Here is a 24,839-nt window from a genome sequence, read left to right on the forward strand (position 1 = left end):
ACAATATTTCCCAGTAAAAATTGTAAATAGTACAGATACGATAAAGAGGATAATGTTATAATAAATGATGATAAATCACTTAAGAAAGGTTAAATAGAGAGAAAAAAATAATTTGGGAACTGCTACAAAATTAGCAGTGGGTCTTTATGAGTTAAGTTTGTGGACAGTGGATGGAGACACTGGTTTTTTGTTCAGTTAACAAAATATTTGCTGATAAAGTCACTTTTTCTTCAGTTTTCTCTATTTCTGACATAATACCCCTGAACTTTAATCTGAGCTTTTATGAACATCTACATGATCAGTAAATTAAAGATAAGAAAATATCAGATTTTCACCTTAAAAAATGCATAATGCAGAAGATAATATTATACTATATGGTGATAACACTGACCCATCAGTAAAACCCATGGAGTTTGATAAATGACAGTGAGTGGAGACACTTGATTTAGCAGTTAATGATATATTTTGTTGAAAACATTACTTCTTCTTTAGTTTTCTCTTGTTTCTGATATTATAACAATCAACTTTTATCTGAACTTTTATGAACATCTACATGATCAGTAAATGAAATACAGGAAAATACTAGATTTTCACTTAAAAATGCATAACATTGAAGATAGTATTGTAATAATTTTTGATAAATTACTTAAGAAAGGCTAAATATAGAGAAACCAATTCACATGGGAGCTGCCACTTAAATAGCACTGGGTCTTTATGGGTTAAAATAAAAAAAAAAATTCAGGACAAAAACATTCAGACACACATCCACACTTAGTTGTCACATTTATGCTTTTTGTTCTCTTTCTGTGCTCTTCGTTCTTGGTTTGTCTCTTTCAAACACACACATAAACCTCTAAAAAGACTGTGAAATAGCAGCATACACACACGTACACACACATAGACACATAGACAGACATACCACTCACAGACGTTGCCAGAGCACAACAGCAGCTCAATCTCTGGCAGGAAATCGATGGAGGAAAATATCAGATCTCTTGTGTGCGTGGGCACTGCACACCGGCCTCTTTTTAAGGGAGTTTTTCCAAACACCACCAAAACAGTTTATCCCATGTTTTCAGCCAATGACTCGCTTTCAAGCCAATTTAAGAAAACTATCTCATTCTGCAGTGGAAATGGTTTCACTCATTCACACGACGCCCCTCTCTTCTTGCTTTCATCATCTTTCATCCGTGCTCTGCATATCCGCTGTCATCTAATCTGGTGTTGCTCTGTCGCTGGTGAGCAGGGGCAATTATAGGGAGCCTGCGTTTAACGCTTGAACAAAATGTCAGACAGTTCAAAGCTGCCTGTCAGTCAGCCTTCTGTACAGATTCACCACTGGAGCTCCCGAGGCTTTTCAAGTGTATATAGCACTAACTGAAGGGCTCAGAGACAAAGACAGGGGAAAGTGCCACACTTATTTATGGATTACTCTACTGCTCCCACTTCTTTTCAGGGTCCCAAACTATGACAGAGCAGGTAGGCAGGGTCTGCTGCTGTTCAGCTCTAATATCTTAAAGGACTTCCTTCATTTGGGGTCAATCGATGATGTACGTTACAGAGCATATGCACAGGGAAGTATTACATAAGTAACACTTCCATGCAGTTATCAAGTGAGTGAAAAGTTTCTTGAAAAGTCACAGCCATAGAAAAGCGGTCAACTTCTCCCATCTGTGCCATTACAGTTGCTATAGTAACTGCTAAATGTGACTGGACACATTTCAGACCAATCAAGGAACTGTTATAAAACTTGTTGTTATTCAATTAGGGGCTCAGTAATGAGTAAGCCATGCTTCAAAGAGATGATGTGGAGGCACAATGTAAGTTTCCAGCCTAATAATAGCTCTTTGCTGTTCCAAAAATATTATAAACCCTTGCAGCACAGTGAGTAAAACATGGGATACAAATAAGGTTACTTTTCAATTTGGTAAAGATTGTAATCAGAGTATAATGAAATCCTGCCAGGATAATACAGAAACAGCAGCTTATACAATAATTATCAATGTTACAGTTTCATTTTGCTTAAAAACATCTGCTGTGATGTGATCACAGATGTTATCAGTGCATACACATTTTTATAAAATTCTTCCACTGATATTTTGCATGACAGTGTATCTCGTTTGATTGTGTTAAATCCCTCTGACTTCAGATGTATTACTTTCAATCATCCCCCTCTCCTCTGCAGTTTTCATTGCATGTGCTGCTGAACAAGCGGTGAATGGTGCTGTGCACAGCATGTGCAACTCCGTTCTCAAAAGGCAGAAGTCACTTTTCACTCCAATCTCTGTGGCAGGAAAGATGAGGTAACCATAGTAACGGGCTACTTACGATAGGACCAGGGGGGCCCTGAGGCCCTTCTCCTCCCTTTAAGCCAGCTGGACCCTGAAAGCAAAGGACGGGAGAGGGTTAGACGTCGTCACTGCGGTAATCACAGCTGTCAAATGAGCCTTTAAATGTTACTGTGTGTGTGTTTGTGTGTACGTGTCTTTGCATGCAAAGTAGACAGATGTGTGGAGTCTACAGGTGTGAGCAAACAGCATGGATCTAAAGACAAATCAATAAACAACTTATTTGGGCAAAATGGGATCCACATTAGCAAAATCTATGTACTTACAGCAATGACAAATGATCAAAATGAATCAGTCTGTTGTATTGACTTAAAAAATGTCTAATATAGCTGCCAGATTGATGATGGCAGTGAATTAGCAAGATCTAAAGGTACAGAAAAACAAAATAAAAAAACAAACAATTAAACTAATGTAATGGGATAATACAGTAAGAAAGTCATTATAAACACCTCGACAAGATGATCAAGACCTGCATCACCTTATCTGGGTTTACTCTACAACAATGACTGGTTCACTGTTTATTATCCTCTTTATTAAAGCCTCTTTATAAAGAAATCAATAATTTGACATCACTGAGGTCGTCTCATTGTTACGAAACCATTTGTTACATTTACAGTGGGAGTAGGTTTTTGGGGTTTTTTTTGGAGGAACTGAGCCAGTTGTCTCACTTTCACTCTCTTATCATGTTCCTTTTGAGGACCTTCAGTCTGTCTTTACACTAAAGAGTATAAACCTTAACTCTCTAAAGTCTTCAAAATACACTAGAAGAAAAAAAGACAGGGCTGTTATTGAATTAACGTTTCTCTCCACTTTGTCACATGCATCCCATGTTGCTTTTGGTTTCCCATCATTTTTTAGCCTCCAACCCCCAGGGGATTTGATCATCTTTTAAGAAATAACACATTATCAAACTGATCAGAATTGAGAATTCAGCAAAGCTCTGCAATTTTTAATTCAGGTGTGATATTAACAGCAATGTAACGTCATATTTAAAATGTTTAACCACATACATTTCATTGATCTACTGTTTAGAAATAACATCTGTAGTTTACACTGGGAGCTGACACTGTGTTTTGGTAAAGAGGCTGTTAATTTAGTTCATTAAAAAATGATACCTTCACCCAATTACCAAGCTCAGAAATTAAATCAATAATAACATATTGAATGTACCTAGAATTACTAAAGACTAAAATGTTAAATTTCAGATCTCTTATGTGCTACAGAATGAGTAGCAAATAAATTACCAAACAGCCGATAGTATATGGTCGACATTATTAATGTAGAAGGAATCATTAAAGGAGCTTGAAAGGAGATGAAAAACGTAAGGGATTAGGGTGTTCTGAAGCCTGCGGTGAGCCACAGGTTCAGGTACAGGTCTATCTATCTATCTCTACACCCGTCATTTCTTCAAGATCCCGGCCCTCGAATGGAAGTGCCTGCACTGAATGAATAGCACCAGGAGGCTGGGATTGCATATGGAAAACACAGTTCACCAGAGGCTGTAAAGACTTTCATTATAATAACTAATTTACAGGCTCTAACAGAGCCAGAGGGAGCAGAAGCTGCCAAACAGGCTCTCCACCTCCCCAACTCGCACATTTTTACCACGGTGCATTAAAAGGCTGGAAGGAGCCTTCTTTCTGGACACACAAAAAGTTATTTATTGGCTCGTATATTGCTACTGAGCCTTTTCTCAAGATGATGTGACTGTTTGTGTCTGCACTGAGTCCTGATATTCTCTACATTTATGTGTTAACTAAAATGCCACCACTATTCCAAAAATGTATAGTATACTATAGTACCCTATTATTGATGTATATACCCTTATTTGTTATACGCATCTCTCATAGTATAGTCTATAGTACAGAGCAGTATTTTTGAACCTTGGGGTCACCTGGAATTCAGATGGGGTCACCTAAAATTTCTAGTAATTGATACAAATTGAAAAAAAAATTACTAATGAAAATATTTTTGATGATTCAATATATATTTCATTATAAGTAAACTGCCACATACTTTTCCTAACAAAAATCAAGTTCAAATAAAATGCAGGAAATAATATCTGAGAGGGCATATCTTGACTGACCCGATCATGTGACCGCATGCTCATAGTTTCAGTTATTGTTTGTTCAGTGTTAATTTGCAGCATTGAAAAGACAAGCTGGACTGACTGTACATATTCTGACCAAGGAAAATAAAATTCTCACTTTGTGCAGTAATCTCAACTGCACAACTGCTTTTCTGCCTCCACCCATAATAACACACATTATATACCCTAAATGTTGTCTAAAATCAATGTTTATTTGCAACATAATATAGCAAACTATTACATGATCAAAAACAAATTGATTTTCGCAAAAAAAAAAAAAAAGTCTTCATTTTGAATGTCTGGGGCTGTTAAATGGATGTTGATTGTTCCAGTGACAGTAACAATAAAATTCTATTCTATTCTATTCTATTCTATTCTATTCTATTCTATTCTATTCTATTCTATTCTATATTTTTGGATATTCTCAAAGTAAGCCTTTTTCTGTATGGAGCATTTTCTGATCATGTATGATTTGTTGATAATATTTACATTTTAGGAGCATTATTCAGACATATATACAGCAAATTTACAATAACATGCCTCAGTTGTGGTTTCTGCTGCAGTGGGAGATGCAGCCTCCTACTTACAGTCAGCTGAGGTAAAGACCACACAAGATGGATAGAATTGATTGATAGAAAAACACTGTAGTGCAGGGGTGTCAAACTCATTTTCTTTCATGGGTCACATTCAGTCCAAGATGATCTCAAATGGACCAGACCATTTAAATAATAGCATCATAGCCTATGAATAAGGCCCCAAGCTCCTAATAATGACAACTCCAAAGTTTTCTCTTTGTTTTAGTGCAAAACAATATTAAATTATGAAAATATTTACATACTAAAGGTGTGAATAACCTGAAAAAACTGAGATTTCTTAAGAAAAATTAGTGCAATTTTAACAATATTATACCTCAATTTATCATTTATACATCAACATGAGTACAATGGATCAGATCTACAAAGGCACCAAACATTCAGTAAAAGGCAGAATATTGTTTAAATTGCACTTAATTTTCTTTAGGTTGTTCACATTTGTTCAGGTTATTCACATTTTATTGTTAAATGATAGTTTGTAAATGTAAATACTCTCATAATATTACCAAGAAGAAAATTTGGAGCTGTCATTATTTATAGGTTATTATGCTGTTATTTTACTTAGGTCATATTGGTCTGTATGTGGCTCCCGCATTAAAATGAGTTCAACACCCATGACTGTTAATATCTTCAGTGTAATTTTAGTACTTTGCACATCATCCCATTGGCCGGATTAGACCCTTGGCTGGACCAGTTTTGGCCCACAGGCTGCATGTTTGACAACCCTGCTTTAGTGAGTTTTTCTTTTCGCTTAGTAACAAATCTAGTACCTTTTAGAGCTCCAGCTCATCTCTATCGAACAGTGTATTAATCAGTCAGTGTGTAAGGGTGAAGGGTTTGTGAAGAGGTCAGCTAATCAGCAGCTGAGCAGATGCATGAATAAGCTGTGAATGAATGGATCTAAACACTAAATAAATCACTAACCCCTGTTGTTTATCGGGAACTACTTTGCCTTCGTCCTCAATTAATATCAAAACTTCAAAATTCGAATTTATCGGAAAATCTAAATTATGTAGAGTGTATTTATAACCAGCACCATGAGTACATGCAAACATGCAAATTAGCAGATGATCTACTGCAGGGGTCACCAACCCTGGTCCTTGAGAGCCACTATCCTGCATGTTGTAGATGTTTCCCTCTTCCAGCACACCTGAAGGTCGTTATCAGGCTTCTGCAGAGCTTGATGATAGGCTTATAATTTGAATCAGGTGTGTTGGACGAGGGATACATCTAAAATATGCAGGATAGCGGCTCTCCAGGACCAGGGTTGGTGACCCCTGACCTACAGTAACAACATCTAGTGGCTATTTATTCAGCTATTTTCCATTCAGTGTGATTGGCAACACTAGTAGAGATGAAGATCCTCCTGACCACGCCTACTTTAAGATAAGATAAGATAAGATAAGATAAGATAAGATAAGAGCATCTACATACAACAAGCATGTGCAGAGAAATAAGACAGGTAGAAAAACTACAAACGAGTGAAGCAGAAAATATAAAGAGAAAAATAAGAAATTTGGTATTTATATAAATATAGAATAAGAATTAAAATTAAATGTTATTTACATATTTACATTGTGGTTGCACATGCACATGGTGTGATATGGGGGGGATTACTGAAAACTTTTGTTGTATTTAAAATGTTTTATAAGCCTCATCAACCACCTACCAAGCCATTTATATGGCAAATAAAAATGAACATCCCACTATAATTCCTGTTTACTTGCAGAATGATTAAAAAACAAAATTGTTCCAAAGTTTTTTCCACTGATAGCTGGCATTCAACCATGCAAACACAGCCACCTTTTATTCATTTATTCCTTTCAACCACCTTCTTTTTGATATGCACACATATTTAAAACCCATCTATTTTGGATAATTGCAGCCAGTTGACTGTAAACCACAATCTGTGGTAAAACGTATTCCACATCTTAATTGGAAAATGCTCCATTCAGAAAAAGCATCCAAATGGTCAATGCTGTATTTGGAATAATAATGGCATATTGGTGTAAATGTAGGTGTAGTATCTCAGCAAAAAGAGTAAGATTAATTTATGTCTCACTCAACAGGTCTGCACAACAACGTGACAGCACATCTGTGCGTAACGGAGTGGGATTACTTTAACAAAAAGTGGAAGCTGTTTGTTCCTGTAGTGTGTGTGAGGTTGTGAGTTCTCCACTTATGAAGAGAAAGCCATTGTTGTGTACATTTGGGACAAACATAACAGCGGTAATAAGTCTGGCCAGTGTTGTTGTGTACTCTCTTAATGGTCAGCCTTGAAATGAGCCTCAGCTGACGGCCCTGAGGCTGATCCTCCCTTTAACAGCCATCCTTCTCACCTTGAACTTACTTTCAGCCACTCCCACTTCTGTTGGGAATTAATTCGTAGGGTAGTCAGCGGGTGAAAGTGAAGTGCGACGAGCTTGCGAAAGTTGGGCATCTAAATCGGAATCAAAAGGGCTTTGACTCGCTCTTCAGTCAAGAATGAAACAGGATTTCCCTAAAGGAAAGGACAACTGGTGCTGCTCCAAATATAGAAACTAACACCTCTGAAAAGTACAGACTGCAGAACTGACTACAGTGATTTACCTGAAAAAGCAAACTGAAATACCCCAATGTCATTCATATAAATACAGTGTTTACACAAAGGTGTCATTAATGCATATCGTTAGCCTCATAGTATAATTGCAGAAGTCATACTCTATATGGACAAAAGTATTGGGACACATTGAATTCAGGTGTTTCTTTTCTAACTGGGGTCTGGGATACAAAATAATCATGACAAATGTAATAATATGGGTCTGCAGTGGGCTCCCCAAGACCCTCTACCAGCCCATGGTGGCCAGCGCACTATTCTCTGCTGTTGTGTGCTCATGGGGTGGTGTTACAACCGGTAACGGCAACAGGGTCAATAAGTTTGTGAGGAAAGCTGTTCTGTGGTGGGACAGGACCTGGACAGTCTGGAGACAGGGGCTAAGAGGAGCGTGAAGGACAAAATCTGTGCAATCCTGGACAATCCTTCTCACCCTCTGCACGACGAGCTGTGGCTGATGGGCAGCTCATTCAGCCAACGGATTATCCCACCCAGGCATTGGACCGAACGCTTCAGACGTTCCTTTTTACCAACTGCCATCAGACTGTATAATAGCAGCTTGGCCTAAAGTACATCCTGCTCTCAACAGACTTTTGCATCTGTCAATATCACCTACTGCACACTATTACTTATAGTACTATTTACTTATAAATTACTACTATTTATGTCATTAGGTCATTTTAACAAATTAGTCACGTAAATTTTTTTTTTGATGTTTTTTTTTTATCTTCTCTTCATTTTTCTATTGCACTTGATGTTTATTGTCTTGTGCTGGAGTACATTTGAATTTCCTCCTTGGGGAATCAGTAAAGTATATCTTATCTTAATATAGCTTCATATTGTGATAAGTATCATATTGATTATTAATACTGATGTTTATATCTCAAATCAGTATAAACACAACATCTTACAGCTGTAAACATGATCTGTCCCAATATTTTTGTTCATATAGTTTATAAAAATCAATATTTTCTTAAAGTTTAATGAGAGATTTTAATTCCTAAGTGAGATGTGAAGAAAGTAGATGGTTAGTTGTGGTGGAAAATCGTTATTTACAGTCAGAGCACAAAAAAATATTTTAGAAATTCAGAGGTAGAACATTTAAAGTCAAAATCATAGATAAAAAAAATAAAATCAATGTTGAGAGAAATTTAGTGAAAACCATCTCTGAGGCATTTTGGAAGCAAAGATAACAATTTAAACCAAACTAACCAATGCAGTGATACTTATTCCAATATAAAACTATATTATGACATTTGTCAGTATTGTTTTGTATCCCAGACCCCATTAGAAAAGAAACACCTGAATACAATGCGTCCAAATACTTTTGTCCATCTGTGTATAACTTATCCAATTATGCTAAGAGGCTAATGATACCGGATTCAAACTTGATAAAATAGATGATGATGAAGTGCATCAATACTGTGCCTGGCTCAGTCCTCTGTTTTTATTCCTGCATAAGCCGGTTCTGCATCTCTTAGTCAGGTCCGTTGCCAAGCCTGACATTTGGTTTAACAGCAGGTAGTTAGCCTGGTAATTGGGGTTTGGAGCCACATTCAACAGAGTGTGTGCTCAGGATGTGGTATGGCACACTTCTATGAGAACATGTGAGTGCGTGAGCGTGTTACTGTGTGGGTGGTTTGTGTAGATGTGTGTGAATTTATGTCTTACCATGGCCCCTGGTAGACCTCTTGCCCCCTGGAAGCCCCTCAGGCCTGCAGGTCCCACTTTGCCACCCGGACCTTGAGGACCTGGATCACCCTGCAGAGCAAGACAAAATCCACTTATTATTAAAACACGGGTTACACCATCAGGTGCTCATTAAAGACAGAAGTGCAAAAGCTTTATTTTGGGAAAACTGCAAAATAAAGCAGCAAAAAAAAAAAAAAAAACAGCAAAGGAATTGATCTGTTTGTGAAAAGCTTGAATTATAGCCTGTTCAAAGGCTGCAACAGCAAGTGATTAAGACATGGCAAAATGATGCAAAAGCAAAGTTTTTTTTTTTAACAAATAACAAAGGAATAAGTAGAATGTAGCTGTCTTTAAAAATGCAGCATCTAGTTTTTTGTTGTTTCAGGTTCTGTTTGACCTCATGTGAAACTCTTCAATCTTCCTGTTCAATCTTTTAAAGCTTATTCATTTTTAATAATAAGAGTGCTGTTTTGTTACCCCTCAAACAAACTGAATGAAATCTTTAAGAACTAAAGCTGTGTTTTAAAAACAAGTCTGATATCAGTTGGTAGAAGAATGGTAATAAAGGTTAAATGATCATAAAAATAAAAGCAGAGATTTACACTAAAGAAAACGGCTGCATGAGCATTACTGATCATTATATTGCTTCTATAATGGTTTAAAAACATCTGTAATGTTGCTTTTTCCTTTATTTTGTTTTCACAGTTTAAACTACAGGAATAAGGCTTGATCAATGCATGTCATACTTAATAGAGACACACAAAGAAAAGGGACAAAAGTAAAAAAAAAAAAAAAAAAAAAAAAAAAAAAAGGACATAGACATAAACGCTAAATGTGACCCTTTGTTTATGCTTGTTTACCTTTCCACCTTCTTTTCCAGCAGCTCCAGGTAGACCTTGCTCACCAGGAGGACCAGGGGAGCCTGGATGTCCTCTCTCTCCGCTGGGTCCCACGTCTCCAGTTGGTCCCTATCATGGACAATAATAAGGTCGCTGTTTGGGTAAAATGAACATCTCTAAAATGGACCTTCTTGATATTCATGCAGCAGCAGCGCCGTTGTTTGAGTTTCTTTCAAGTTCAAACAATAAATCAGACTTTTTTTTAACAACTTTTTACATTTCCCATGCTGAGTGGAAGTCTTAATGAGAGACAGATAATATGTTTTCAGCCCACGTTTCATTGCTTTATAAAAACATGAGATCTCACTGAAAGAATATAAAATGTGAATTCTTCATTAAACTATTTGATGCGTCCTGATTACAGTCTGTTCATACGAGTATGTTTTTTAGGATTCAGCTGCTTTTACGCTCTTACAATTCTCCATCAGCAGAAACAGGATATATGCACAGTGGTAAAGGTGGAACTATGGTTCTGGACTGTACTATACCTGTGGTCCAACCACCCCTCCAGGTCCTGGAGGTCCTGTCTTTCCTTGGAAACCCTGAAGGAGGAAATAGATGTTACTGACTAGATAGTGCAGTATATATTGTCTTGTACTGTATAAAAGTGTCAAAGCCAAAGGGAAAATCAGTGTGAATGCCTCTATATCACTGTGGAAGCTGTTTTCCTTCAGACTGGGAGGACAGATTACTTGATGGTTAAAAAGAATTTAACCACATTTCATTTAGCAGCAATTTCAGCAGCATGAAGAAGTCTGCATTTCTGAAATTACACTGAAAACTGAGACTTTGGTGAATTAATGCTCGCATACATTTATTTTATTGTATTGTATTTGATTTATTGATGTTTTAACTAATTTCAGTATAAATTTAATTATACTTTATAATAATGTGGAAAATAAAAAAGGATAATATATAAAAAAATGTAAAAAGGAAAAAAAAAAGAAAGAAAGAAAGAAATTTTTTATTTCCAATTTGAAAGTCACTGTTTTCACTTCTATGAATTTGTACTTAATTTTGTATTTTTATGTAACATTGTCATTGCACCGCCTATCTTGACAAAAACTAAACCGTTTTCTAGCTGAATTACTGAAGTAGATCTAACTAACTTTTATCTAATCATTTAGCAAACACAAACATCCACAGACTTGGACAATCTAAATAGATTATTGTGAAATATTTAATAAATTCAGCCAAATCTAACAAGTTTGGAGGGCACTTTATCTTCTTTCAAAATCTATTTTAATTTTAGAGTTTCTTCTACTTCTAATATTAGGTGTCTCTTTGTTGCCATTTTTGGGTTAGGATGATATATTTTCAGTTGAGTTTTCTTACAGTATTTCCAACTCAACTGAAAATTGATTACCTGTTTTATTTTCTGATCTTAGCTCTAATTTTTTGCAGTCAAGGAGAGCAGTATCTGATATGTATAACTAATACAATTTTGCACTAAATGTTGATGTCATTTTATTGTTGGTTGGTAGGGATTACCACTACCAAAAATGAGATCTATGCCAATTTCTGCCTGTTGAGAGGAAGTTTTTCCTTCCACTCTTACCAAGTGTTTGCTCCTGGAGGATTCTGTTGGGTTTCAGTAAACTGGCTTAAGAATCAGGTTTAGACCAGCTCTGAATGTAAAGTTTCATGACATAACTTTTTTCATGATGTGATGCTATATAAATACATTTGATTGATTGATATAGTTTAATAATCACAGGATGAAAATTATAATAAAGTGATAATAGTAAAACTAGTCATAACAATGATATACAAGTAATATAAGTATGTAAGTAATAACAATATAATATAATATAATATAATACTATAACAGTGATCTTTTTAAAGCAAGAAAGAGAATAGCTTTAATTCCTAAATGCAGGGTTTTTTTTCCAGAAATTGATAGTTTCTATAGAGTTTTGCTTGTAGAAAGTCAACAAATGAAGTAAATTATTGGCCACCATCATCTGTGATCTGTTTGAACATGTGTAATTTTCATTTCTGATGTTTTGCTTTGGTTCTGTATTTGTATGCTATTGCACTCATCCTCTTCCCAGCTCTTTGTATAACTTATCGAAGGGAGCAGAAGACAGAGTCGGGTGTGAGTGGGCGCTGATGCATGGTGTTCAGGGTCAAATGGCACAACATGGTGCATCCACGGACAAAAAACTACCCACTCACCGTCTCTCCCCTCTGTCCTGGGTGACCGGGCAGTCCATCTTTTCCTGGTGGGCCCTGGGGGGTGAACAGGTAGAAAGTTCATATATTTCAAGACATCAGGTTTTAAGGGTGTATTAATATTTGAAAAGCCTGTGTGGAAAGTGTCGCTGTGAACGTGTTGTGGATGGTGCTAATTTGCAGACAGTCTGACAGCAGCTACTTACATTAGGTCCTTTGGGTCCGGGGAAACCGACAGGTCCCTGTGGTCCTTGCGGTCCCTGACATGAAATAAAAAGAAAATGAATAGAAAGAGTTGAAAGAAACATAGCATGACTGTCCAGCAACTGGAACTTGTGTTGAAAAGTAATTTACACCAGCAAACTGAAGACAACTATTATTACTCAATCATCTGTTTAATTAAATAAAAGCATCTGTGCTATAGATAAATACTTTTCGCCTCACATAGAAACAAATGTAGAGATTTATGCAGTTATTACACATTTAAAATGAACTGTCAAACACAGCTATGACTCACATTGAGTTATGATACAAACACAGTGCACCTGAACACTTTATAGTTCAAGTTGTCACAAACTCTGTGCACAAAATCTTAAAATTCCAAGAGGCACTAATAAAAGACAATCCTGACACTCACCCTCTCTCCTGGCGGGCCAGGAGGTCCATCATTGCCTGAGGTGCCCTGAAAGAGAAAGAAAAGGAATAAAGATCAGTGAAAACATTGTCAAATTTTGTCAAAGTTGCCAAAGTATGAGATGTGAATAATATTTATGTAAAAGCAGTACTGAGCCTTCAAAACAGGAAAGTTTTTAATTTACTGCTTACATGGTGGAAAGTTTACTTTAATTTTCCAAAGGAATGTGATTTTAACAGCCAATAAATGTGAAATTAAATCAAATTTGATGTTTCCAATCCAATCCATCACCTTTATATCAGTGTGTGACCAAATTTATTCCAAAAAGTGATTTTCTTGGTGTTGGTCATTTAATGTTTTTTTAACACATAGTATGTAACACCAGTCTCTATCAACAATAATAGTGTTAGTGTAGTTTTTATTTCAACCACATTGAATCAGAAAACAAAGAACCATACAACACGGTCAAACAAAATTTTTCAGCGCTCGAAAAGGAGTGGGAATAAGTATAAAATAAAGACTTCCACCCCTTTTTACAAACTGATAATTAAATGAATTCTGCTTCCTTTGCTTTAACACATTTTTTCTCTATATTTTTACAATAACACAAAGTATCCATACAAACCATTCACACACAATTAGTTTTGCATAATCAACCTTTTTTAATATAAACTATAATATTTATATGCACTTTCATTATTTACTACAAATACAATCATTAATAAATGTGATAATATCTCCTAATCATGATAGTCTGTATTAATTAATTAATTACAAATATGGAATACAGAATAATATCTTATTTTATGCATTTATCTATAACTAGATTTTCACTTATTCAGATAATCTATATTTTGTTATTATAGTGGATTTATACATTGTTTTAAATGTACAAACTGAAGAAGACATTTTAAATTTTTGGTCCAGATTATTCACAATCAATAAAAGACATAGGCTGATGAGGTTGTGGAGAAGCATGGGATCATGGGAGATGGTGTTTTCGCCACCATTACTGACGAAAATCAGGTTTACAAATAAGGTGACAAATCTTTAACATTATGTTTTTGACCCAAACATCCACCGATGACCAAAAACATCGACTGATCTACACTGTTTAATACAAGGATCCGCTAATCCTATTAATACGTGTAAATAATTGGTGCAAAATGCCGTTTGTCATCTTTTCATGGTCATTAGATATGACCCATTTGGACGCTCCGTAATAAAACCCATGGAGTTGGATGAATGACAGTGGATGGAGACACTTGTTTATATGTTCAGGTATTGATATTTTGTTTAAAGAGTGACATTTTCTTCAGTTTTCTCTGTTTTTATATAATAACCCTCACCTTTACTCTGAGCTTTTATGAACATCTACATGATCAGTAAATTAAATATAGGAAAATACCAGATTTTCAGTAAGAAATACATAACACAGAGGATAATATTTCAATAAATGGTGATAAATCACTTTATAAAAATTGATATAGAGAAAAAAATCATTCGAGAAGTGCCACAAAACTAGTACTGCATCTTATAGGATCAACAAGAGCTCTGACATAGTTGCAAAGTAGCGTTAGCTAACGTTGTATTTAGTGCTAACATTAGATGATTTGATTTATTTATTGGAAAATTGACTGCAAACATTACAGCCACTGGCCACACATAATATTAAGCAGATCAGTATTGAATATCGAGGGATGGACTGAAGGCCATCCCAGCTGATGTCGGTTGTAGGCAGGGAACACCCCCAACATGTTGCCAGCTTGCAGAACATCACAGCATACGGTTTTATTAATATTACTAATTGTGAGTCTTTTGTTTCTCTGTATACAGGAATTTATATGATAAATTGAATCTGAACATTGTTGGAAACATCTGATTTAACGCTTATACTAACATTAACAAAATATACAACAAAAGTCTTGTCAACTTTAGATATTTTAATGCGGAAATCTGATACATGCTGAACCTCTTAATATTTGTATAAGTTAGGTCTCAGTGCTTTTTTGTTGTCTTGGATCCACCAGAACTGTACTTCAGCTGACTTATGTCACACTGAAAAACATGATTCAAAATATTTCCAGGTTTTGGCATTATTTTGTAACAGTGTAAATGGTATTATTTTTATTCAGTTGTTTTATTTGGTATTGGTTTATTGTTCTTATTTTTTGTTGTTTTTTATTCTACAGCTTTTTCTGTTTTTAATCTATTCTTGTATTTTAGTCTTATATTTTGGTTTGATTTATTCTTCTGTACAGCACAGCTTTTTTGTACAGTTGTTCTGTCTTTTAATCTATTCTTATATTTTACTCTGTTACTTTGTTTTTTATTTATTTTTTTGTACAGCACTTTGGTCCACTGTGGTTGTTTTAAAGTGCTTTACAAATAAAGTTGGATTGGATTGGAAAATATTAGTAATAAATTAACTGTCACAGAATTTTTGCTGTGTGAGAATCTTCTTAATAATCAATTGCAATTTTAAATAATGTCATAAGAAACTTGTTTGAATTAACTAATTGGATAAATTCTGTAGCCTAGTAAGTGTTGTATATATAAACACACATGAATATCAGCCTTAGATCTCACCTTTGCTCCTGGTTTTCCTGTTGGTCCTCTGGCACCACGCCCACCACGTGGACCCTGTTACATAGTAAATCAAATAACATAGTTACAGTAAGGAAAATATATGCTGTGTATAGAAAACTACAATCAAAGAAAAACAGAGAGAGCATTTGTATAAAGGTTAAATAATGTCTACTATCTTTTCTACCCCTGCCAACAACCCCCCCCCCACTGCATATTTTCTTCAAAAGAAGAAAATAAATCCCGTACATAGCCACACAAAAGAAAGGAATTTCATTTGAACACAATAAATCATTGATGTGATGGGCTCAGACTGAGATGGCAGACAGTTGAATTACCTACCGTTGGGCCACGTTGGCCTCTAGGGCCAGCTTTGCCAGCGATTCCCTGAAAAAGAAAAAAACCTTTGATTTAGGACAAAATCATCCTTTGTATCATCAGCCATGGTAAGTGCTTTTTCATCTCTTCTCAGAAGTTGAAGCTGAAGCAATTCTGTAATAACAAATACACTCACACCTCAGACCGACGTGATGACAGAGGATGTTGAGATGAAATAAAACTATGTGAGTTTGGAGGAAAATAAATAATCAAATTGTTCCGGTAAGTGGTTGCCCAGAGGCACTTGACAGCTTGAACTACCTGTCAGTTAAAGCAGACCATGGCCAGGGGTGTCTGGCTTTTAATGTCTGTCTAAGAGCAGGGATGAGCTTATATCACCAACATTAACCCTACCCACCTCTGCTCCTACCTGGCACATTCATCTAGAGCTCTTTTCATCAGGACTACCCTACAGTTACATAAACAAAGGTGCAAACAGTCGTAAATCCTGACAAGACTGAGCTGCTGTTCAGACCTGGCATTAACTCTTAAAGCCCCTGTCACACCTCAATGATTTAGCCAGCATATGCAGACATAAGACACATTTGGCAACTACGCTAGTGTACGTCAAATAAGTTATAGGTAAGTTTTATATAAGTTAAGAGCACATTTTGTTTTTTTCTTTCTGTACTATTATTGGTTGTTTCTTTTTTGTGTGTGTATTTTGTATCAGAGTGCTTACTCTTTATCCACATGAAGATTTTTTCCAGACTTTTTCAAAACTGCTATTTTTTCCCCCAGACCTTGACTCTCTGCACTTTTATACTTGCATAACTACATTTTTGGTTGAGATTGTACCTGTTATGTGTAGCAGAAAAGTTCATTTTAATAAATGTAGGAATGAATGAATGCGTAATTTCCATTCAATTATGTTTTACTGATAAAAATGTTTTCAAAACATATGAAAATCACAAAAGTACATGGATATTACACAAACAACTGTCACTAGAATCATTCCAGTACTGACCGTTTAGTGAAATAATATCAAGTTTTTTATATGCTTTCCTCATGTATTTCTTACTTTACAATATTATGTGCCATTTGAGCCTAGTCTAAAATTTGACGAGAGAAACTTTTTTCCATACTGTATTAGGACTTTCACACAAAATTCCAGACGTTTCAAGGTCTGGAAAACAGCATTTCAAAATTTCCCACTTTTTAAGACTTTCAAGGCCTATGCAAGCACCCTGTGTATTTTTATTTCCATATATAATCTCTATGGGCCTTGTTGTTTGTAACTTGTTCTCTTGGTTAAAATAAGAACATCTCAATAAATATATGTTGTTGTTTTTTTTAAGTGAAGAGCACGATGAAGCTTGCTGGTATAGGTCATACTATGGCAAGGTCGTCAAGAAATTTTGTGCATGCACAAGATTTTTCTCCAGTACATGTCTCATACATGGGCTATAATTTGTAGGTAAGTTATGCGATCGTGACATGCGTTCACACGTTACTTATAAGATATTCATAACTCAAAATACGTCGAGATAATGTCTAGCGTATCCACAGCATCTAACCTATGGGTAACGTGCTTTGAACCTATGTTTAACTTACATCAAATTTATCTTCAATGCATATTGACGTATGTAGACATTATCTAAGTTATCAAGCAGTTATTGAAACATTCTATGTAAGCTACGTATACATCAAAACCTAAAAAAACCCCAAAACAAAGCATTGATAGTTCGCTGCTTAAACCATCAAGGTGTGATAGGGCCTTAACTAAAAAACATTCCACTTTAAAAGATGCTGGTAGCCTTTGAGGAACACAATGAAATGTTTTTGCCATTTCACTAATGTTAACAAGTAAAGATGGAAAGGCAGTAAAACATCCATTAAGTCACTGTTCAATCTTCTTCAATCTTTCTTTTTTTGTCATGTTTGCAAAGAGATATTACAAAGCCTGTCTGTTCAACTTGACAGCTTGTGCTGCATCCAGAATGCCTGAAGGACATGAAAGCCTCTGACGCATTTTAGGCTAATAGATGAAGTGGTGTTGTGTGTCTGCACTTCCAGAAATAAGGATTACCACTTTCATTATTCGCTTCTTAAAAACTACCCTTTAAGGACTACCATTATAACAGGCCACCTATATTTCTTTGTTTTTTTTTTTCTATTAAAAGTGTCTTTTTTATCAATGTTTTTGCACCTTCTTTCAGGAAGAACTTCACTTTCAATATCTGGCCATTAATTAGCATTGTTATATTTAAAAAAAATGCTGTGTAATGTAATGTGTTATAGCAAGAAAAAGACCCCCCCCCAAAAAAAACAAAACAAAAAAAAAACAACTGCAAATGTTCTAAACAAAATTGTATGAGATTATAGAAATAACCTTTCAACTATTTTACACGTCCTCAAACATTTCTGTGTCCATGTTACAGCTTCTTATTTTTAGTGTTTTCTAGTAATTTTTAGCCTCATTTCACTGAGAAAAACATCCATGATCTGTTTCTTTTACAGACAGTGTAGCTCTTTCTGCCCTTTGCTAGTGTTGTAGTCAAGACCAGCTAGACCGAGACCAAGACACCCCTGAGACTGGAGGGTATCGAGACCAAGACAAGACCGAGACCAAATGAGTTGAGTTTGTGAAAAGACTGAGACCACCAAAAATTGGTCTCGAGCCCAAGACCGATCTCGAGTACTACATCACTACTCTTTGCATATATATTTACATATACATATAAACATATGTATATCTACATAATATTTACAGCTAAAATACAACTATCAATGACCTACACAAACTAGAAAATACAGATTAAAAACAGTGAAAAAAAGGTGGAAAAAATGGCTAAACTCCACAAAAACATGCCAAAACACACTAGCAGAACATTCTAAAAGAGCATTATCACTATTGTATACAATTATTTACAAGAATTCGTCAAAAAAACACCCACAGCTAAAATGCTGCTACAAGTAATAAGTGTCTCTCACTGACCACACCTGTTCCTGTCTGCTACTTTGTGCACTTCCACCCCTCTCCCACAGGCAACGCAGACCTCTGCCATAATGTGTTTATATCCTACTATATAATACACGTTCTGTGTCTAATTGATGTTGCAGCACAGGAGGACGTTTGTACAGATTTTCCTCAGCCTTCACAGGCCCGATCGTCGCCAAACTCACCAAATGAATAGAAAGATTACCTGACTATCTACTAGGCACAATTTTATGTCCATATTCAAATGTTGTGAGGTATGCTGGGTGATTTTAGCCTCTCTCTATTTTGAATTCTTCATCCCTGCCGCCATATTCCATTTTCGGAAGTGGTTATGCTGCCGTTCATGAAATTTCTACTGCTAGCAGACGATGCTACAATGTGAAGGCTGCAGTTCACTACCGCTGTATGAATTTAATCATGCTTGACAGGCCAAACAAATACATGCTCTTCCCTTCATGCCTCACATGTTGGCTCAAATTATTACCTGCACAGTGCATGATTAAATGGTAGTTTACAAATAGATAGTGGTGGCAGACAAGTTCTACTTATCATGCTATCATACAATGGCACCACCGGTACAATGCCACTAGTACCATTAAAAGCACTAATTCTCAGCTTTCAGATGCTGTTTGAAATGTCTCAATAGTGGAGACACAACCGTCTTAAAAGGGTTGATGGACTTTTTAATCTCCTCTTTCAGTGTCATGGCTGTATTACGAGAGGCCTAATAATAATACATATTCCCTCAAGGTCATGATAGGTGGTTTCTCAATACAAGAAACCTTGAGTAACAGTGTACAGTGTCTGGTTCAGACACAAGTGACTATAGTTTGTCAAACCAAAATATAAAGATTTATGGTAGGCGAACGTTAGTGCATTTCTTGACTTTTTTTTTTTTTTTTTTTTTTTTTTTTTTACTTCAGTATTCCTGTGGGTGGTGTGAATGCAGAAAAAAAGCAATATGTGAGGGAGCTCATCAGTGTTACCCTCTTCTATAGCTGTTCTTGCATTCAAGTTGCACCAGTCTGTTTCCTTTGTGTATATTTTCCTTAAATTCAGTAATTTACTAAATCAACATAACATACTGTGTTTAGTCAGCATTTGTTGCACATTCATTATTCTATTTGTTTTGGAGACTGTTTGTTCTCATCTCCATCCTCTCTTTCTGTGCTATGCAATATGACCTGTACTAATGTTCCAGGTTCTGAATGAATATTATTTCTATTCAAAAAGGTCCTGACAGTAGAAAAATTAGAAGCAAAGAATCTAAGGAATGTTTCTGGCCCTACACACAAATACTCACAGTTACTTCACATAAACTTTTGACAAAAGAAAGAAAAATTATTTTAGTGGCTCACCCTCGCACCCTTCTCGCCATTTGCTCCAGGGAATCCATTGAAGCCAGTAGAACCCTATAAGGAAAGTACAAAAAACATTAACTGAGTGAGAAGAAGTAACAATAAAGGAAAGAGATAAGAGTAGAAAATGAGACAGACATTAGAGAACTGTAGGGTTTAATAATGGTTTCTGTCCAGCAACAATGTCACAGAGGCTGAAAAGAAAATAGCAGAATTTCTTCAGTGCTTTGCTGACCGAGGATAATTAATAGTGAGCCAGTCAGGACTCTAAACAGACACTGCTCTAAGAGGCAGCAGACTGGTATCACAGGGACACAGTTTATATTTTGTGTGTTGCCATAGATAAATGAGCACCTTCTCTTAACACTTTAAAGGGACTTGAAGGGAAGGTGTCCCACTAATGACTTAGAGGCTTTCTGACACAAACAGACAGACAGACAAACAGACAGAGGGCCTCTCAGGTTATTAGAGCAGCTTTGAAGCAAAAATTGGAAGCCAAAAGGCAGTGAAAGCAAATAGAGACAAAGAAAGAAGAAACAGCAGATCCCTTTGATACCCATCAGCAATTTAGTTATTGGGCTTTTGCAAGCTGTGCCCTCTGATAGCAGCGATGGAGCCAGTTGGACAAATACTTGGAGGATAATCACTGCTTGGATGAATAAAAAAGCAGATGTGAGCAGCTTCAGGTGGGATAAATACAAAAATAGATGTAAATAATTAAGGTTAAGTAGCTGTTAAGTCTCAGCTGCACAACAAGGTCATGTGCATATCTGTCCGTTTCTCAAACATGTTCACTATTCGTGGTGCAGTGCACTTCTAAAACGCTCATTACCGCTCACATGCATATGTATACTGTGTATAACACAGTGCCGAATAAGCAAGGGCAACACAACAAGGTTGCGTGGGTGGAATTGCAAAATGGAAAATGGCCCAACATTGTGGAGACAGCAGGAAGGGAGATCTATGGCGCTTAATTTGTTTTTCACAGAGGTGCGGTTATGGTAAACTGAAAGGAGAGCTGGTTCTGGACAAGGCTGACTTGCGCCACAGAGATAAGACAGTCCACTGAAGCTATTGCAAATGGCATCCAGAATTAACGGTGTGGGAAAGCTGTTAACAGAGAGTGATGGGGTGCAGCAGCCAAAAACACAGCCATTGGGGGGAGTCATGCATAGGCTGATAGAGGAGGATAAAGGCTGCAAATGAGCCACGACTTTGACCCTGAACCTTCCTGCAAGGACAATGTGACATTTAATAACTTTAACAACATTGTGCACTGGGATTTTCTGTGTTATCTTAACTTTATATCAACACACAGTAAACATCCCCTTTGAACCAATCTAAGGACCTAAAAGGGATTAAGTAAAATACTGTATTCACATAGATAATTTTCCTGTATGAGCAGACTCATGATAATTTACCACAGACAGATTCATAGTTTAAATATGCAAGTGCGGGTGTCATTATTTCTAAATGCTGAATACGGCTGTTTTTAGAAGAAAACTCTTCAAACAAAAAGTTCGTTTATAGAGTGCCAGAGTCTAGATACCTTTATTCAGTTTTTGTTTTTAAAGCGTCCACAGCGCAAAAAGCGGATGTGATGCTGGACTCCACTGAGAACCCCTGTGGGGAGCCTCCATTTAAATGTATTATGGATACAAACAAAGGACAATCCTTTGTGTTTCTCAATAGTCTGGGGTAGATGTACACAATGGTTTCTCTTGTACAATGTTGTATTTGACGAGTAAATTCAAGTAAAACAACTTTGTACCAATGACTGGAACAAACAGATTAATTTAAATCTCATGTCTTTTAATGTTACACTTCCCCCGCTGTTATTTGTCAAGGTCTATTATTAATCTGCCTCACTCTGATCCTGCTGACATTAACGGACAGAGGAGGACAGTGGCCTATCTGGATGTGGTGTGGGTAGGTGTATCTGACCCATCATATCAGTGCTAAGCAGTCGGTGCTGACAGCAGCAGAGACGAACCGGCTGCAACAGCACATCCTGATATTGAAGCAGAGGCACAACGGTCAGCGCTTCAGTACAAGGCTCTGCCAGACTTGTTACAGTGCATGATGTCTGCAAGAGGTTGAACTTAAGGAGGGGAGACAGGTGGAGACTCTTTCAGGGGACCAAGACATTTAGACCTGAGCTGAGAGTGCAGGAGGCGTCTGCTCAGGTTTTTGTTTGTGGATGTAAACATTAGTCAGCAATATAGCCCATCTGAGAGCTACTTTACGTAGAAGTTTTAACCTTTTAACATCCACCAGGTCAAGAAGACCCATTGTATGGTTGGTGTTACATTGCAATGGCAGATTTAGCGACTGGCACTCTCGGCACATGTAAAATGTTGAAAATAATCTACATATTACAAATGTTCTTGCTGGGTTTCAAACTTCAGCCTCCTGCATCGTGGACTGTAGCATTACTTACTGCACTATCCGTCCACATGTACTTCAAAGTACAAACCTGTGCGCACCAAGTCTGACCTATCTCTTATATTGGATGGGTTGGTCTACTATGCACGTAGCATGTATGATGAGAGTCTAGATGGTTAAGGGAGTTGAATCTAAACTAAAGTCTAATCATAAAGAGACAACTGTATATTCAAGCAGTATTTGGGTCTACATGAAAAACCAACGGGCAGCCACAGAAGGTATAGAGTGTATTATTATACAGTTGGAACTATAGAACTGCATGGACTGAATATTAAACATCTTTGAACACAGCCAGTGATTGAGCGAATCACACAAAGTTGTCAAACTTTGGCCTATACCTCTACTGTATCCTGTTGTTTCTACTTTTATTTGGAATGCAAATCAGATTGTGTTTCAGTCATATGTTAAATACAGAAACTAGAAGAAGCTCCCTTTCAAATGAAGTCTAATAACATGCATATTGGATTAACAGTAGCTGTGTTTAACCTTAACCTCCAACCCTAACCCCTAACTCTGGCTCCCAGAAAAGGGTAGGTGTTAAAAGATCGAAACTTATGAGTAGAAACAAAGACAGTCACCGACAGGAACATTATGGACATGCAATACTCACAAATATTACTACTATTATCCATTTCTAAGACCCATAACCTCTCACCATCCAGAGGGTTACTGGAGGCCATTAAACAGTAAGCGTTACATCGGAGTAATGCTTGAATTGATATAGTTTAGGGTGTGTTTTGGCTAAGTTAAAAAAACTAGGTGATCTTTCCTTTCCAATAAAGTCTAATCCCTTTATTATAAGCCAAACCCTAAGCAAAAATCTGTGCAAACTGCATGAAAGAAGATATAAAAAAGTTAAAGTAATGAAAATTAAAGGGTTGTTTTTTGTTAACAAACAGTTGACTATGATTATAACATGGAGCCATTTTAGAGGAAGTATAAAAGATTTCCGTTTGGAAAACATAAAATATTGAAAAGCTGCACATCTTTTGTTTGAGCAAAAACATCAAGAGGAATAAAAGTAACATGGTCATTCTCTAGAAAAACAAACAAATTGTACTTCCTTGAGAATAACTTAAATGGGAATGAACAGCGTGCATGCACAGGTAGGTCTCTCCATCTTGTCACATTTCATTTGAATGCTTCAGATTAGTAAACATATATAGTGAGAACATGCACTATAATGTATAACTGCACCTTATACAGCACATGTAACCAGTGAGCTCCTTAGAAGTGTCAGGGTCACTCAAAGGCTGTCCTTCTTCTATTCACATGTTTTCTCTGCTGAATTTCTAATACGTTGAAAACCAACAGAAGGCCATGACCTCTGATCCTGAGATGAAAGTGGGGTATGCACAAAAAGAAAATCTCCGCATTGACTAAAGTGTTAAAAGGTGCAGAAAAGATGCACAGAGCAGGAGGTATGGATCTATAAAGCAGGAGTTGTTCAGTCATGTCCCCTGATCAGGAAAAACTATACCTATAGAGACTCATCCAAGCATCTGAAAGGATTTGTTTGGACTATTTGTACAGCTACAAACTTTTAGGCGGCTAAAACATTCAGTATGGCTTTTATTGAACACATAGAAGGACCTTTCTGACAGGGAACTGAATCCCTGAGGTGCTCTTCAGATGCCAGACTTTGACAAAGAAAAATGTTATCTAAAACAAGAGGTTTTAGTTTATTTTGTGATTTTTACCTGAACTGATGCAGTTAAGTTAACAAAGTCACAATAACATACAAACTAACTGAGGCATCAATGGATAAGCATCATTTGTGTTCTCCAAGGCAAAATGACCTTGGAGGACTTTTTTTTTCTTCTAAAGGGGGTCTGAAAGTGGCTTTGAGAAGCACTTCAGGGATTCAATTCCCCACTGAAAGGGTCGCCACTGATGTTCTGGGTCTTGTTTTAGGTGGTTAATGTTTGCCTCTCTGCCCTTGTTCACAGCATTAAACAAAAACACCACACTCCCTGTTTCAGAACCTCGTAGTCTTACAATTGTGTCGTTTTTCTTTGTCTGGTGTGTTGTCACTGAACAACCCCAGCCTTATTCATCTGGTCCCCCACCTCACCGTACACCCACAGTGTAGAGTCAATAATCCTCTG

At 36.6% G+C, this 24,839-nt stretch overlaps 1 protein-coding gene across 2 annotated transcripts in view; it reads right to left on the reverse strand.

The window, feature by feature from the left end:
• The window catches only part of LOC115437830 (collagen alpha-1(XI) chain-like), a 144,415-nt gene that overhangs the window by 51,160 nt on the left and 68,416 nt on the right, over positions 1-24,839 (reverse strand). For both annotated transcript variants that reach the window (XM_030161181.1, XM_030161180.1), the window contains 10 exons: positions 20,287-20,340; positions 15,952-15,996; positions 15,613-15,666; positions 13,027-13,071; positions 12,596-12,649; positions 12,393-12,446; positions 10,703-10,756; positions 10,176-10,283; positions 9,295-9,384; positions 2,329-2,382 (listed from right to left, as the gene is read on the reverse strand). In XM_030161181.1, the coding sequence (XP_030017041.1) occupies positions 2,329-2,382; positions 9,295-9,384; positions 10,176-10,283; positions 10,703-10,756; positions 12,393-12,446; positions 12,596-12,649; positions 13,027-13,071; positions 15,613-15,666; positions 15,952-15,996; positions 20,287-20,340 (612 nt within the window). The remainder of the gene's footprint in view (positions 1-2,328; positions 2,383-9,294; positions 9,385-10,175; positions 10,284-10,702; positions 10,757-12,392; positions 12,447-12,595; positions 12,650-13,026; positions 13,072-15,612; positions 15,667-15,951; positions 15,997-20,286; positions 20,341-24,839) is intronic.

This window comes from Sphaeramia orbicularis, chromosome 17, assembly GCF_902148855.1.
Source record: "Sphaeramia orbicularis chromosome 17, fSphaOr1.1, whole genome shotgun sequence".
Classification (NCBI taxonomy): Eukaryota; Metazoa; Chordata; class Actinopteri; order Kurtiformes; family Apogonidae; genus Sphaeramia; species Sphaeramia orbicularis.